Genomic DNA, 15,643 nt, shown 5'->3' on the forward strand with positions numbered 1-15,643 from the left:
TTCCTCAAAACTTAATTTGTAGTTGAGAGGTCAGAGTAACTTTGAGGTTCGAAAAATTTGTTTTTCGAATACCTACGCATATAGCCCAAGTTATTGCGCGCTGTGAAACCTGCAAAGTGATGATGTTGTTTTTCGAGTAAAAGCCAAAATATTGGATCAATTATGTATTATGAAACTTTCCAGGCTTAGGCTGGGGTATGAAGTACAACTACTGACAAAATTAGACAGATTAGTTGCCACTACTTTTTGAGATATTAATTTTAATATTTTTTCACGTTCACTATTTTACTCCAGTTACCCCTATATTCCCTACTATACTCTTTCACTTGAATTTTTTGTGAAAATTTTTGCATTTGTCTTTTGTTAAAATTACAGCTAAAAGATTATGATTTTAGTAAGTCAAGTAATTTTCCAATTACTTACATACAAGATTCTCATTTAACCGAGCGACAAAACACTTTCTACTAAATAACAAAACGCACATTTTAATGTTCGCTGTTAGAAGAAAGATCACACGCGCCAAAAGCACGTTTTGCGCTTTACATAGGTAAAGGTAAAAAAAGCTAATTAAGGATACCTACCTCATATATGCAATTATGTGATGGTAAAATATAAACTAATTGTATCTTGTGGTGATATATAGTGCATATAGAATAATAGTCTTTCACGGATGAGCTCTGAAATGAGCAATCACTCAGGAGAGTTGTTGACAAAAATACTTTTAGGTACGCAGGCAAGTGCTGTGAATACCGTCAATTCGGGATGTGGTACGAGGGCTGCGGGGCGTGAGGCGTGAACCACTTGCAATCAGCATTCATCACCGTCTATCTCAATCTTCTTGTGTGGTTTTGTGCGAAACTATATTACTGGGTTATGGAAGCTGGCAAGTGCCAGTTGTCTCGTGTACTCCACCGAATGACGATCATCTCAAAGTAGTGTTCAAGAGACGGTGATTGGAAAAAGTGTTTAATTTTTCAAAGTTGATTGCTCTAACGGTGCTTGCTTGTAAATCCTCGTGAGGTGAAAATTTGTGTTTATCTTTTTTCAATAAAGTCTGTGCAAAAAAGAATGGACAATTGCAGTGATCACGATGAATGAATTCCTAAAGAAGACTTGTCTCATTTTCTTCCTATATGTGGATTACTTCCGTGTCAGCTGTGGAGAAACAATTCACTATACCAATTCACCACGACACCTTGGTATCTCAGAAAACTACACATCATACAAACTCGAGGTGCCAGGTTCGGCGCCTATTACAGTAATTGAAGCCAATCGAGGACCCGTGGGAGCTAATCAGGGTATTCGAGGTGTGCAGCAACGCGACTGGATTGAAAAGGCTGAGATTCTCCATAGGAGGAAAAATAGCAAAGCTGGTATGCTGGATAGAAAGGATTCCGCAGAGGTTCATCAATTCACTGAAGAACTCGACCAGGGTAAAAAAACAGTCTACTCACCAGACTTACTTAAAAAATTTCTTCAAGACTACGCGGAGCGTATTCGTAATGCCCAGAATGGGGGAAGTGGTGGCGAAAATAGACCGCTCCACGACACTACAATAAGCCACGAAAGATTGAATGATTATGTAACTGTGAACGAAATGGATGAGAATGAGGACGAAGAGCGCAAGGAAAAATACAGCAATTTTGACGCGAATTGGGCAGTCGATCACAACAAATACCATGATAGAGATCGTAACACCGGTTGGGTGAGTCTAGAACCAATTCCCTGGTCCACCACAAAAATATCTAAATGGCAAAGTAATAATCACAAGTATAGCAGTCGACCATCCTCAGATAATCACCATAATACCCACTATGGAGGTAGTTCCTCATCGTGGATTAATGATGATGAAGATTATGATTATGTGGATAATCATGATCAGCGTCCCTTCAACATTTATCGGCCACATGAGGATAAAAAACCATGGAATCACAGACCACGTCCCCCAACATACGACTACAGTGGTTCATCAAGTCCCCACAAGCCATGGCATAATCACGATTCCAATCGACCTTATAGCAGTGATATTGTAACAGACAACAGGCCAGCCAATTTTCCCAAATTTCCAAACTATCAAAAACGTCCGAGCAACTACGATAAATATGTCACTGATCGCAATAGTGATCGCTATCAAACCGATCACCCAAATAATCATCCCTTGCATGGCGATGGAGAGTGGATCCTTATATCCACTACTAAGGGATATCATTTTCCGCGTCATGACCAAAGAGCGATGGCTGTAAATCAGCCAAATATGCTCCCAACTGGTCCCCTCAAAGTAGCACTAGGTGTTGCTCCACACAATATCGCAGATTTAACAAGTGATAACATTGAACTTAATGTTTCCCCTACCGCACAAGTACACGATCAAGAGAGCGTAGAATCGCAAGAAAACACAATCATAAAAAACAAGAAGAAAATTTTGCGAGCAGTTCATTTTCCAGCAACCAAGCCTCAACCCGACCGTAATGCAGTCCTGGCAGCTGTTGCAGCTGGAATGGTGAATTGATTAAATTTTAACTAATTTTATACAAAGAATCAGATAAAATATAATGTATGTGATTATAAAATAATCCAAATGAGATTATGAAGTTAGGAAATTGTGAAAGAAAGGAAAGAAACATTTTAAATAATTTTATTATCCTTTTTCTGCGAAATCCTATATTTGGTCGATTGATATAAAACGTACAACAATATGTGAGTATTTGACAAAAAACTGTTTGAAAATTAATCAGAAATTTTTAGATTGTGTTTGTTTCTGAGATATCTATAGAATTTAGTTTTATTTTACAATATGCCACAATATATGTAAAGGGTGAAGAATATTGGGGTATAATACAATTTATAATATGTAATGAATTTGCAACGTAGGATTCCGTCACGTGACTCCTGATAACATCGCTATAAACTTTTTTTCAATATTGAAGATTTCTAAATGAATTTTAATCATACGTTCTTTCCGCGAAGCTTAAAGAACCCTATAGATCATAAGATAAGATATCTTATAGGTATCTTATTAATTCGAAAAAATGACATATTTACTAACGATTCATTAATGTAACATAAATGATACATATTGATTTACATATACGTAAAATAGATTCAATAATGATTTAAATATTTGAATGCAATAAAAGGCTTTTTGAAAATTAGAAATTAAAAATTAGAAAATTATTTTATTATTTCTATTTCTTTCACGAATTTCTGTATCGAATGAAAGAAAAAGTTTTTAGATATTAAAGTTAATGAGCTTCAGCGGAATATACTTTCACACTTTTCTCACTCCTTTGTTTGATTCTCCTTTCAGGTTCCCGCTACAGTCGCGATGTTGGCACCTATGGTGCTAGGTTAATTGAGGGAGAAACAGGTTGGTGAAATTATCATCCAAATCTAATGACTTCATCTACAGTTGAGTTTCTGGGTTGCCGATGCTCTGTGAAGTGACACACTTTTACTCCAAGACGTCGAAGAGAAGATACCACCAGTTTCATTGTGCAGATCACAAGAAATCTCTTTCAATATGTGCAATTTTCCAATAATATCAATCAAATGCCAGCATTATTTTTCTTTCAACTTTTATTGTCCTTTTGAAAGAACTGGAGTGTGCTCTTATTATCTGAACCTACATGTTGTCATTATAAATAGTAATGAATATTTCAAATTTAATAGAAAAAATTTATATACAGAGTAAGAAAAATTGATATAAGGTGTTTTTTAAATAATTATAAAGTTTTCTCTTTGCTAATTTTGACTCTTCTAAGCACAAATGAACATTTCCTTCTAAAAAAAATATTTTCCCAGGATACAAGATTCAACAATCAATTCATATTCTTTCAACTATTTGGTAATAGAATTCTTAATTCATTTAAGGGTTCCAACATTAGATATGCAAATAATTTTTATCTTTTTTCTATAAATTTTATCTTTAGAAAATCACATTATTCCAAAGCTGATATACATAGTAAATCTTCATACACACAATATAATATAAAAAAATACACAAAAGCTATTAAAAAGAAAAGGAAAATTATTATTATTATGTTCTTTAAATTGAAAATTTTGATTTTTGCAAACATTTAAAATGAACGGTGAAAATTTGCGTATTATATTAACATCCTATAAAATGTAAGTTATTTTTAAAGATTAATGGAACTCCTAATCTTTAAAACTTCACTTAAATATACATATTTTGATTACTATTTAAATTTTGACTCCACTGTATTGATCAATATTTAAAACAAAACTAATGCTTTTCTCTAAATGAATTAATAATGTTAAATAATTCCTAAATGTTGTTGAAACTCTATAATATACATTAAATCTTCTTGAAAAAGTTTATAAAGTTATACATAATTTTTATTTGTCTTTTATAAATTCTTATTGGCGTACCACTTCAAACTTACATGTTTAATGTCATAAAACAATAGGTAGTTTAATTTTAATGAATATCTTTCGATATGTATGTTATAAACAATGGGAACCCAAATTTAATCCAACATTAAAAAAAAAGTTGAGTTGTATAATGTTAATCTCCTTTGAATATTTAATACGCAAGTAAATTAAAACATTTAATCCCTTCTTCCGTTTGAACTCCACTGAGATACAAATATTATGCTCATTAATTGTTACAATGGGACCTCAGTACAACGACCACTTGGTTGAACTACTCTCGCGCATTGAAAATAATGTGTGAAGAGTACATCCAAGTGGTCGTTGTTCTGGGGCCCACTGTATACATCTTATAAGATAATATGAAATGTGTACATACATATGTCGTTCATCATAAATAGTAGAAAGAAGAATTAAGTTAGAGTATCGTATCACGGAGAAATAAAAGATGACCTAATATATATCAGTAATAGTATGTTGGGTGATTGTCTATGCGTTCCTGTACACCATGGAGATATCTCTGAAATGTAGATGTGGCATTCTGCAGAAAGCTAAGTCCAAAGCGTATCTTGAGATCAATGAGACGTCGGATGAGATTCAGGAAACTTGTGTCCTCAGTTGATGATGCTTCTCCAATCTCAGTTGTTGAAGTGACATCCCCTTGGAATGTGGTGTCGGTAAATTCAAAACTTTCAGGCTGTATTGTTGTTTGCTTCAATCTTACATCATCATTGATGTCACCATCAATTTCATTGTCACTAATGCTGCGAGAACTTCTTTCATCAGGTTCACTTCGCCGACGACGTGGACCATGTTCTGGTACAGGCATGGTATCTTGTGATTCATCATTAATTACAGAGCCCACCACAAATTGTGAACGATGCTGAAGAACATTGTCCTTCTCCGTCAAATCATCATTAATTCCACCAACTGTAATACTCTGCGACGCCTTCATTTCAGACACCGTTTCACCAGCAGTAGAGACTTGATCTATTCCCGTGTTTAACTTTCCCTGCACTTCATTTGGAATGTAAGACAGTGATCCACTTATTGATTTCTGCGTGTTTCGCATTTCAACAGGCTGCACGGGCTTGTATGTCTTAAATGTGTGGTAGTTAGCAGTATGCTGCTGATAGCCAGGATGGGAGTTGTATTGCGGTTGAGGTATGGTGTGTTGACCTACTGTTCTATAACGAGTATACTGGGGATACTTGTACGTGGCATATGTGTGATAGATTTGATTGGGAGCCTGTACAGGATGATATCCATGGTAGCGAATACTGTTTCTGTAGCTGGGTGATCCAGCCATGACCTTGCTTAGCCATTCTTCTTCAAACTGCCCATCAGGTCCAGCATATTCCTCATTGTTGTTATAGTAAACATCATCCTTTCGATCGACGTCATATGATCGCCTGAGGGCTCCAAATGGACCACCCAATAAGTAACTTGCAATACCCGCCGTCACAACTAAGCCTACTAAGCTTACTCCCACAGTGGGCATCACTTCCCGTGAGAGATAATTATATATTTTCGTAGAAATTGGTTTATCCTTCTGCATAGGTTTAGGAGGTTTTGAATTGCCCTCATCTTGGGGCTTCTTCTTGTTCCGATTATTCTTTTTTTTCTGTTGCGTTTTTGGAGCCTTTGTAGTTACTTTGGTTTTCTTGTGCAGACTTGGCGAGCGATCCTGCGGCAAATCAAAGTCCGCGTCCTTTGGTTCTAAAATAAGGAACGTTGTTGATTCCAGTGATGGTGTTTGTCTCGTTGTTTGTTCATCTTTAGAACTTGCCTCAGTTACATCTTCACGCGGGGCAACAGTAGAAATTCGTTTCTTCTTATCATTCTCTTTAGATGGTTGCTTTTTTCTCTGTATGTTCTTTGCTGGTACCTTTCCATTGATTACTTTTGGTGTATCTACGTTGACCTCCTTGGATAAAACGTCAGTTTTTTCATGCGTTACAGTAACAGTATCCATTAAAACTTTTCCTTCCGTTCCAATAACATACGTGGGTCCTTTGAGATCAGGACTCGCAGTTGAAGCTGTTTCACTGAGAAGAATCCACGTCGATATACCCTCCCTCGGCGTAGATGTCTCCTTGAGTCGAATATCCATTTCTGCCATTTCCTTCTCAAGATCCTTCATTGTGAGCGGTACAGCCACTCCATGATGACCCTCCTCCTCTCCTACAAAAATTTCTTCCTTGGCCTTTTCCTCAGGAGAACTATACAGTTTTTGTGATTCATTCACGAATGAGCTATTCATAACATCCCGTTGTGTCGTTATCAGTTGATCTGTCACCTGAAGGATGGAATCCGCCAGGGACGTTTTCTTTTCATACTCTGTTGATTCTTCAACATGAATGCCTCCCAATGATCTGCAACGCAATAAAAAATGCCTCGTCAGCTTGTCTCTGAAGATCACTCGGACACAAATAGAAGACAGTTAATTGAAGAATGTTAGAGAGTTAATAAGGTTTTTTTTTTGCAAAAAAATAAATATTTCAATTGATTAGTGTTAAGCAAAGCATGTTGGAGCGTTTTATGTACACATCACTTAAAACACTAATTTATGCTAAAAATTATTTGGCAGCATTTTATATCTCATTAAGGGATTGTTAAAGCTACATTCGCTTGATCCTGTATGTATCCATAAGTTGAAGGATATTATTTTGGTCTTCAACCTGACTCCATCGAGCATTTCGCCATTGATCCGCTGGATTGGGACGTTTCCTGTGATGAATAACAATGGTTGGGGGTGGTTTATGTTTGCGGGAGAAAAGGAGAGCTGACGTAGTCCATGGGAAGAAATATAAGAAGAGTCCCACAGCACCTAATGTAAAAACAGCCACAGGAGAAAAAGCAACTGACCACAAGCCGAACTTAATAAATTTCAGCATTGTAAGCAAACTGAAGCCCTTGAGAAATGTGGCCAATATTCCATAGTGATCAATTGATGTTGATTGTCCATCATCAACTTCAGTGGAAAAATGCTGAAGATCAATCGGTTTCTCAGGCTTTCCTGGTTTTCCTGGCTTCCCAGGTTTTGGTTTTTTCTTTATAATACTCCCCCCATTTGGCTTCTTTGAGTGTATGATGTAGTCTGTGAATTCATTGGCATACGATGCCTCAGCTTGAGTGTCAATGAATTCACCATGAGAGTCGTGTTCATGCTCATTAGCTTCTTCATATTCCTCTTCCACCTCATCGTCGATACTCGGGCGGTCGATTTGGTTATTAATAATAACATCGAGTCCCGTACAATCTTCTTTGGGTGCGCTCATGTACGACGTAGCATTGACTGTGACCCGAATGGTTGGGCAAGCAGCATTGGCCACATGAGCGTTTTCGGCATCAAGTTCATTGTACCCAAACGACTCAGCTTCTTCGTCGACTTTATGTGGGTCAGGGTCATATGGGACTGAAGTGGAAATGTAACTGACCGACACCTTCTGATTCACCTTGTTCCCAGAATCCGTTGGCTGCGATATCATAGTTGTGGCTAATGAACCAATTGGTTTCTTATTTAATTTCCCCGGTAATTTGCCACCTTCTATCGGATCTGGGGTCTTTGTATTATGCATAACATTTGGCATGGACGGTGTGCCAATATAGGACACACTTGCTGTGAATGTTGTGACATCATCCAAGTCCGTCTTCACTTCTAGAGGACGATTTGAGATTAGCCATTCTGGAGATGTTCCGCTCGTTGTCTGAATAAATTTTGACGGAATGTCACCACTGTAGAAAATATCCACAGGTCTATCTGACCACTTTGAGATGAATTTATGAATTGTTGGCTTCTTACTGATATCTCCTTGTCCATCCCCTATTGGACTCTCAGTACTCCTTTGCCAATTGTGGATTGTGAGTAAATTCGATGGAGTATTTGGCACGCGTTTATTCCCAAAAATACTTTTTGGGGTACTAATATCCGGGCCAAGTTCCAAATGAACCGGAACAAAGTGCTTAGAGTTCCCATCAGATCCCCACCGAAAATTAGAGTAGAGTTTACCACGTGCCCCAGTGTTAGCGTGTTTAGTGTTAAGCTTGTTAGCGAAATGCGTCCTTTTGTCTGGCACAATTATGCTATTATTATTAACCGATGGCACAAGAAGGGGAAAAACAATATTGGAGATGTACCTGTCGTTTATTGCAAAACCACGATCTTCGGTCTTTGGTCGTGCTTCTGTAACACCCAGCAAGGAAATCCCCGCAAGTAGCGCCATAGCTTGCGCCCACAACATTATTCAATGATAACCCTGAAAGTTATAATTAATGGAAAACATTAACATTAGAACAATTATGAGTGTACTAATTACATAATATTCTATGGAAAATGAGACAATATACAAAAGTGAGAGAATCGTATAGGGGCTACAGGTAAATTAATAAATAGGAGTTACAAAGAGTAAAAGAAATGTGCACATTTAACAGTGCTCTGTCCCACAATTACGATTACCTACAAACATATTCTCAACCATCATAGGCCACAAGCTCTCTTCGCAAAGCATTTTTTCCTCCTTTACATCGTGCTGAGAGACTTCTTCTATATTTTGTAGGGGAGGACGGGGTAATTTGGCCACTTTGGTAAAGTAATGACTTTCTAGCATTAAATGCTAGAAAATCCATTTCTCCACAGTTTATACTCCCCATAGAAATAATCAATCGTACCAAATTTGGGAAAAATCCGACCGCATTTATATATATACAATGTACCCATGACGACAAAATTGGATAATATTCATATTATAAAAAATAATGAAATGAAGCGTAGTGAATTATAATAATATTGTATAATGACAAAATAAGGTAAAACTAATTGAATGAATTGAACTAAATTCTAATTTCATTTAATTAGATTTTTTTTCACTCACACTATCCTCATTCATAACCATTCACACATATCCTCCAATTATACTGCAGCCACACAATCACGATGTTATGAAGAAAGCATTTTAATCATCAGTAGTAATAGTACATTAGATTTCATTAAATTCTATGCGTGCACAGATTCCAAAGACTGCTTCCGAGTTTCCATCCACATATCAATAAATCACTCATTAATCTCAAATTAACATTTTATTTCAGAAAAAACCCGAGTCCAATAAAACTTGAGACTAGTGACAATTTAAAAAAAAAGTTTATAATAGTAAAAAAAAGTCTACATAATGGATGTCAAGTCACGGTATTTTGGAAACTCTAAAAGAACAAAATGGCCAAAATGTGAGAATTTAAAATAATTTTTTCGAGTACAAAAATTTATTTTCTAAATCGAAAGTACGGAATAGTTATCAATATTTGGCCATTTAACAAGAGTGCAAGTAAATTTCGATTTTTTGGTTTCAAAATTGGTTTGAAAATCGCTTGTAAAAAATTCCATTTGAAGCTTTAATTGAGGAGCGTATATTATTGGGGGAAGTGGGTATAAATAGGTAAAGTGCCTCGACATATTCTACAGAATAAAAAAAAAAACCTTAAATGACCCTTCACAGATAAAAATTTTGTGGTGGCACTATGAAGGGAAGTGGGGACGAAATCTTACATAGCCCTAGAAACTCGTATTCTCGTATTCGATAATTCTTAAACATTCTTTACAACTACAAATCAACGAAGTCTTTCATCACGTTTCACATTCTTCTTCTAATATAATATAAATAATACAATTCAATAAGCGTGTACCGAAATGCTTAGGAATCTTTGAAATTCGTAAAAAATAGATACAACTATACGTATGTTATGTATGTACATATATCGTCGAAATACAATACATATGGAATATATATTTATAATTTAGAATTTTTAGACTCTTAACAGGATGTATTATATAAGAACGTGATTGAAATGTAAATCGATTGGTGTGAGGGACTATCTTCAGAATAGGGCGTGAATTTTGAATCTTTCAATTTTTTTTCAATTTTATTAGTTTCATATTGCATGGAGTCGTATAATATTTTTTAACCCCCTCATATCTCACTTTTTGTGCAATTTTTATGATTGTTTTTGCGGTGCAAAATGCATTCCTTATTCACACTATATATATAAAAAACGAAAGACTTCAATACTAGGTCACACACAAACCGTTGAGCTTCTTTTCGCAAGAACTTGACTTGGTTCAACACTTCTTGTTATTTGCTAGTAATTTTCTCTGTTTGGAAAATCTCTCTCTCTCTCCCATAATTGTAGTTTTAGTGCAAAAGAAGCATTAAAAGTAGAATTTTTTTTTTATACGGCTCAGGAATAAGAATGAAGTACGCGTTATGGTTGAGATTTACACGATACCCAATTGCGGTGGAGCAGAAGAGATCGAAATTATGCGGAGTTTGTTCCATTTAATTAAATATTATACTTTGTATCAGCAACAATGTTATTATATTAATTGTATAGTCCACCGGAACAAGTCGATGAACTTTGTTTGCCCATACGAAAAAATATTTCTAGTATGTACATTAAAATGTCTTCCCAAATGCGCCCCATTAAACGTTTGTTTCTCCACATTTTGCTCAGTTTTACAAATTCTTTGACAAAGTTTTCCCAATTCAATTTCCTGCCTGATGATGAAGGAATAAAACCTTCGAAACGTTGCAGAACATATTGTATTTGAAAAACTGCTGAAGGTCGAAAACCGTGCCCACCCACACCATTAAAATTTATTATTCACTTTTTATTCGCTAGTTACGTGAGTAGATTTAAAAAATCTATGCGTTAATTTTTTTTTTATTTTATTTGTATCTGTATAAGCTATATGTAATTTTTATATTAGGATAGTTACGATTAAACTTTTCATATTTATTGACGAAAATATCTACATGTACGTATAAAACTGGATAGAACTATTTCGCTTTCACGAAAAATAAACCAAAAAATGTCCACATTTTTGTCATACATATCCGTTTATAAAGATAAAACCCATAATGTCTTTGTTGTCCTTCAAAATAGTCTTAATTGAGAAAGAAAAAAAATAAGGACAATTTATTAAGAAAATTAGGCAACGAACTTTAGTGATGACCAGTCTATTGAAGGGGAAGACCTCTTGTAAATAAAATGAAATATTTAAGAAGTGCTATGTGTACATAAAAAGCAACGGTAAAGTAACACGTAAATAAATTTGTGGTTTTTTTACATTAAATTTTTCGAAAAATAATACACTCATCGCGTATAAGCGGTAAACTCGTTCCATGGTAATAATAAATGTATAAAAGGGCTGTGAGATGACACACACACACTTACGACAGCTAACAATAGAAAAACCTTTCTTGTCAGATTTTAAAATAAGCATAGCAAGAGATATTTAAAAAAAAGATTTTAAGCACTTTTTTTCACTTTGAATTAAATTAAAATAAAAATGGTTAAACTCACCGTTGACCGTCTGCAATAAAAATATTCCAGGATCAGCTTATTAGGAAGTGGCAACGTTTAATATCAGATATGTATTATTTAGTAAGGTAATGAAAATTGGATAATTAGTGATTTGTTCTTGACACTATACGTAATAAACGACCATATAGAACTTCTTAAATTGGGACGTTTCTACAATTTGGCTTTGCCTGTTTCGCTACTCAACTCAGAATGACTTGCACCATCCACGCTATCTCTCATGCTACCTCATCCAATTCCAGACGCTGCCGTTTACCCTGTTGGTGATGAAGAAAAAGAAGACGCGGTATACCTTCTATGAGAAAACCATTCCACATAGCCCATTGCTGTGGAAAGAACACTCACAATGATATTAATGTTGTAACGGAACGTTCTTGCTGGTATTCTTACAGTATAAGTATGTACGGTGATTTACGTAAAGTATTTTTTTCTATGTATTTTCTCTTTGAGTCAAGATTTACTTTTTTGAGAGCTAAAACCGCGGTTTTTTTATTAGTGCACTCTTAACCAAACTTTCAAACCTATCAAATAAACTTATTTTTTCAGTTTTTGGGCGTTACAGAAAAGTTGATAACAAATGTAGGGAAATCATGGTTTATGAGCTAATAAGTCTTCGTTTGCTTGATGTTACATATCTGAAAATTTATGTAGCTCAGATACATATATCTACTCAAAAAGTTTTATTTGTTTTTTTAATTCAAGCTGATATCTTTATGTAATCAAAAGTTATTAAATGTTAAAATTATGACCTAGTTTTCTGGCCACCCTGTATAACAGATAAATAGTAATGCGGTCAAAAACTATATTTAAAGATAACAAATTTACTGTAATAAATCTAATCTTCTAAATTGCAACATTCAATTTCATTAGTCTAACTGACGACGACCAGAAAAGCTTGACGCATTATTTATTAATGTAAGTTATAAGTAAAAAGTTACTAATCATCCCAAAAACATACCAAAATTTTAAACCGCTAGCTACAATTGAGTCAAAAAATACACTTACATTCCTATAGAATCGAAAGTCGCTAGCTATTACTCCTGCTACTTTCGAGGTATGAAAATAATAGCGGAATTATTATTTTATGTATGGTTTTGGACAATATCTTGGATTATAAGTAATCTTTATATATCTCAGGAAAAACTATTCTTAGTTCATGTCATTTTCTAAATTCTGATTTCATCAAAATCTATTAAATATTGAATACTAGTCAACCCGAGCTCCCAATGACGTGTGAGTAAATTCCATTTAAAACCTACATAATAGATAAAGGGGAAGTTCTACTTCAAATTCTACATAATAGAGTAGCTTATATTACTGGGGGAATTTTCACTTCACCTACAAAACAGAAGGGCTACACAGCATAAAACTGTAATGTGAGAAATAAAAAGCAATTGAAGTTCATTGTTATAATACGATTTAACCTCGTCGTATTTTATTCCTCATACTTTACAACGGCAGTGCTGAATATATGTCTTTGTAGATATTTTCAATTGCATCGTAACCATGGAAGCCCACTTTCGCCCCAGCAATCATATTTCCATAGAGAATCGCAGCAAAAAGTGACTTTCCATGTGCAAGAGCATAAATTGTTGAGGCACAAAATGTATCACCAGCTCCAAGAGAGTCCACCACTTTTTCAGGCGGGAACGAGGGGGCACAATATATTTTTCCGTTGACATCCATAGCAGCACTTCCTTCAGAACCCCACGCACAAATGATTTTACATCTGTAATAAGAAAAAGAATTGTTTTTTTTAATTGATTCCTTTGTAATTATATTATAGTCAACCCGAGCCATCAATCACGTTTGAGCATATTTCATTTAAAGCTATAATAGGGGAGCGTTTATTAGTGGGAGTGGGGGTGAGTTGAATTAATACAAAACCCTTTTCTTATCCTTCAGCAGGTAAAAATGGGATAAAACGCTATTATGTGAGAGCGCTATGATGGGGAAAGGGGGCAGAATCTCACATAGCGCTTGCAACTCGTATGGTCGAGGGGTCTCCTCTACCTCCATACAAAATTGCAAAATTGCAGTTCATGTGCCACAAACAGACAAAAATCTTTAACTGACGAATTAAAATTAAAGAAAAGAAAATATAAGACCTATACCTACATATTAGAAAAAAAACCCCCAATGTATAGTTTAAATCTTCTCTCAACAGTCAATTTTTTAAATTCATATAGTTGCCTCTGTCAGCAATTGTCGTATAAAAAATGTTTATATGTAGCTTTGGGTTTCTTTAGACAACCTGATGCAAACGGCAACATACACAAATGGGAACTAAAGTAACAGATCGAATAATATTTAAAACGTTCAGTCATACAATAATCATGACTTATAGCTTATGTTAGATAAAAAAAAGCCTCACTTATTTTGAAGCCTCTTTCTCAGTGACGTAAGTGCACTTGTCATGTCTTTTGCTTGCAATTCCTTTTCTGCATAAATACGACTTAAAAAAACTATGTGAGCTAACTCAGCCAAATCTGCTGGATGCTTTCCAGGTTTCTCCAATTCTAGAGACACCGTAATTTTCTTCGTTGTAATCGCTTTTTCATTCCATTTATGCACAGCCACCATCATTTGTTGCATTTCTGGGGGATTGCGAGGTTCAAAGTGTATCCAAGTGTATTCTCTCAAATTGCACTGGGAAAAATCACTGAAGGTCATTTCAGGAAGATTTGGATTGGAATGGACAATGGTGCGCGTTCCATTTTGCAAGCTCAGCAGAACAGACGAAAATGGTGTCTCGCATCCTTTATGAATGATGCAATTTTTTGTCACAATCTTCCTCTTTTGAAAATCATCCAAGAGCAAATTAGACATTATGGAATCACTGAGAGTGCCCATATATTCACATTTAACTCCCATCAGAGAAAATATTGTACAGTTATTTGAAGGATTGCCACCTCTTTGCCATCTCCCATGCTTCGATCTGAAAATTTCCAAATTGAAAATTAACCATGAGCAGATATATGTAGAAATTATTTTATTTTTTTTACCTGATATCAGAGTCCTCTTCTGGGTATACATCACACACCTGAATTACATCCATACAGCATATTCCAACACATAAAATATTCAAATCTTCTCGCGCAATCATTTCCATAATATCACCGTTATCCTGCAATATGGTCGAAAGTTTACTCATTTAGATAGGTATAAATTGTTTAAACACTTATTTGTTTTTCCTAATTTTTCCTTCACAGTGTGGGATGAATCGTCGACGAAATGTCAGTGCCATAATGACAATGTTGTATATCAGCAATACCCCAATTAAGCGCACTGTGTAAAGTGTAGCATGGAGACCTTAGAGATAGCACTTTCAAGTGCTTGTGATAGAAAGCATCGACCAAACTTATAGGAGCTATTTTTCAGAGTGTACAAACCGATAATGTATTCTTCAAAGGAAGAATTACAACCCGTAATTTTTTATCATTTTACACTCCCATTCACTGAGGCATTCATTTTTTTTTCTTTATGTATACCTATGTAATAGGCTGCAGTTCCACCGCAGTGTTCTTTTGATCATTTTTTAACCACAATCCCATCAACAGACTAAAGCGGAGTTATATGATTCCAGAGGGGGTGAATTTGATCTCATAATTTGATGTCTTCTCGCTCATAATTAAACTTATCCGTTTATCGCAAATCTTTATCTATTAGGTACCTTTCTTTTTCGTTGTAGTAACATCGACCAGAAAAAAATTTACGCATACGCTTTTTATGGAATGTAGGGACCATTATTCGTGCTTATACCAGGTTTAAGCCCAATCTGATGATTTACGATTTTTATCGGTAGGTACACAAAAGCTGTGTCAGAAAGAAATACAGCTAAAAAAGTCAATCATAACACATCCAGTTATATCAGTCGGTC

At 35.2% G+C, this 15,643-nt stretch overlaps 4 protein-coding genes across 5 annotated transcripts in view; 2 read left to right on the forward strand and 2 right to left on the reverse strand.

The window, feature by feature from the left end:
* The window catches only part of LOC129797536 (REST corepressor), a 303,631-nt gene that overhangs the window by 64,545 nt on the left and 223,443 nt on the right, over positions 1-15,643 (forward strand). The gene's annotated exons all lie outside the window — the stretch shown is intronic.
* LOC129797503 (V-type proton ATPase catalytic subunit A) overlaps positions 1-15,643 on the forward strand; it is a 96,231-nt gene that overhangs the window by 47,382 nt on the left and 33,206 nt on the right. The window contains exon 2 of the mRNA XM_055840155.1: positions 3,308-3,367. Within this exon, the coding sequence (XP_055696130.1) occupies positions 3,308-3,367 (60 nt within the window). The remainder of the gene's footprint in view (positions 1-3,307; positions 3,368-15,643) is intronic.
* LOC129797505 (uncharacterized) lies at positions 3,557-13,177 on the reverse strand. Of its 2 annotated transcripts, XM_055840159.1 has the most exons (4): positions 13,023-13,177; positions 11,746-12,020; positions 8,530-8,648; positions 3,557-6,764 (listed from the first exon to the last, which is right to left on the reverse strand). In XM_055840159.1, exons 3-4 carry the CDS (start codon positions 8,631-8,633, stop codon positions 4,853-4,855), a joined length of 2,016 nt encoding a protein of 671 aa, XP_055696134.1. In that variant the 5' UTR covers positions 8,634-8,648; positions 11,746-12,020; positions 13,023-13,177; the 3' UTR covers positions 3,557-4,852. The 2 variants fall into 2 exon arrangements, with proteins under 2 accessions (XP_055696134.1, XP_055696135.1); XM_055840160.1 differs by lacking the exon at positions 13,023-13,177 and having other exon boundaries at positions 11,746-12,104.
* On the reverse strand, positions 13,164-15,188 carry LOC129797677 (ketohexokinase-like). Its single transcript, XM_055840469.1, has 3 exons — positions 14,769-15,188; positions 14,138-14,701; positions 13,164-13,492 (listed from the first exon to the last, which is right to left on the reverse strand). Exons 1-3 carry the CDS (start codon positions 14,915-14,917, stop codon positions 13,213-13,215), a joined length of 993 nt encoding a protein of 330 aa, XP_055696444.1. The 5' UTR covers positions 14,918-15,188; the 3' UTR covers positions 13,164-13,212.

This window comes from Lutzomyia longipalpis, chromosome 1, assembly GCF_024334085.1.
Source record: "Lutzomyia longipalpis isolate SR_M1_2022 chromosome 1, ASM2433408v1".
Taxonomy (NCBI): Eukaryota; Metazoa; Arthropoda; class Insecta; order Diptera; family Psychodidae; genus Lutzomyia; species Lutzomyia longipalpis.

Bases quoted from the DNA above. Each gene is read 5' to 3' on its own strand.
- LOC129797505 (XM_055840159.1), bottom strand. From the start codon at position 8,633: ATGTTGTGGGCGCAAGCTATGGCGCTACTTGCGGGGATTTCCTTGCTG. The intron at 6,765-8,529 runs GTACATCTCCAA...ATTGCGTTGCAG, and splicing joins GGTTTTGCAATAAACGACAG to ATCATTGGGAGGCATTCATG.
- LOC129797677 (XM_055840469.1), bottom strand. From the start codon at position 14,917: ATGAGTAAACTTTCGACCATATTGCAGGATAACGGTGATATTATGGAA. The intron at 14,702-14,768 runs GTAAAAAAAATA...GGAAATTTTCAG, and splicing joins GAAGAGGACTCTGATATCAG to ATCGAAGCATGGGAGATGGC. The intron at 13,493-14,137 runs GTGAGGCTTTTT...TTCTTATTACAG, and splicing joins AGAAAGAGGCTTCAAAATAA to ATGTAAAATCATTTGTGCGT.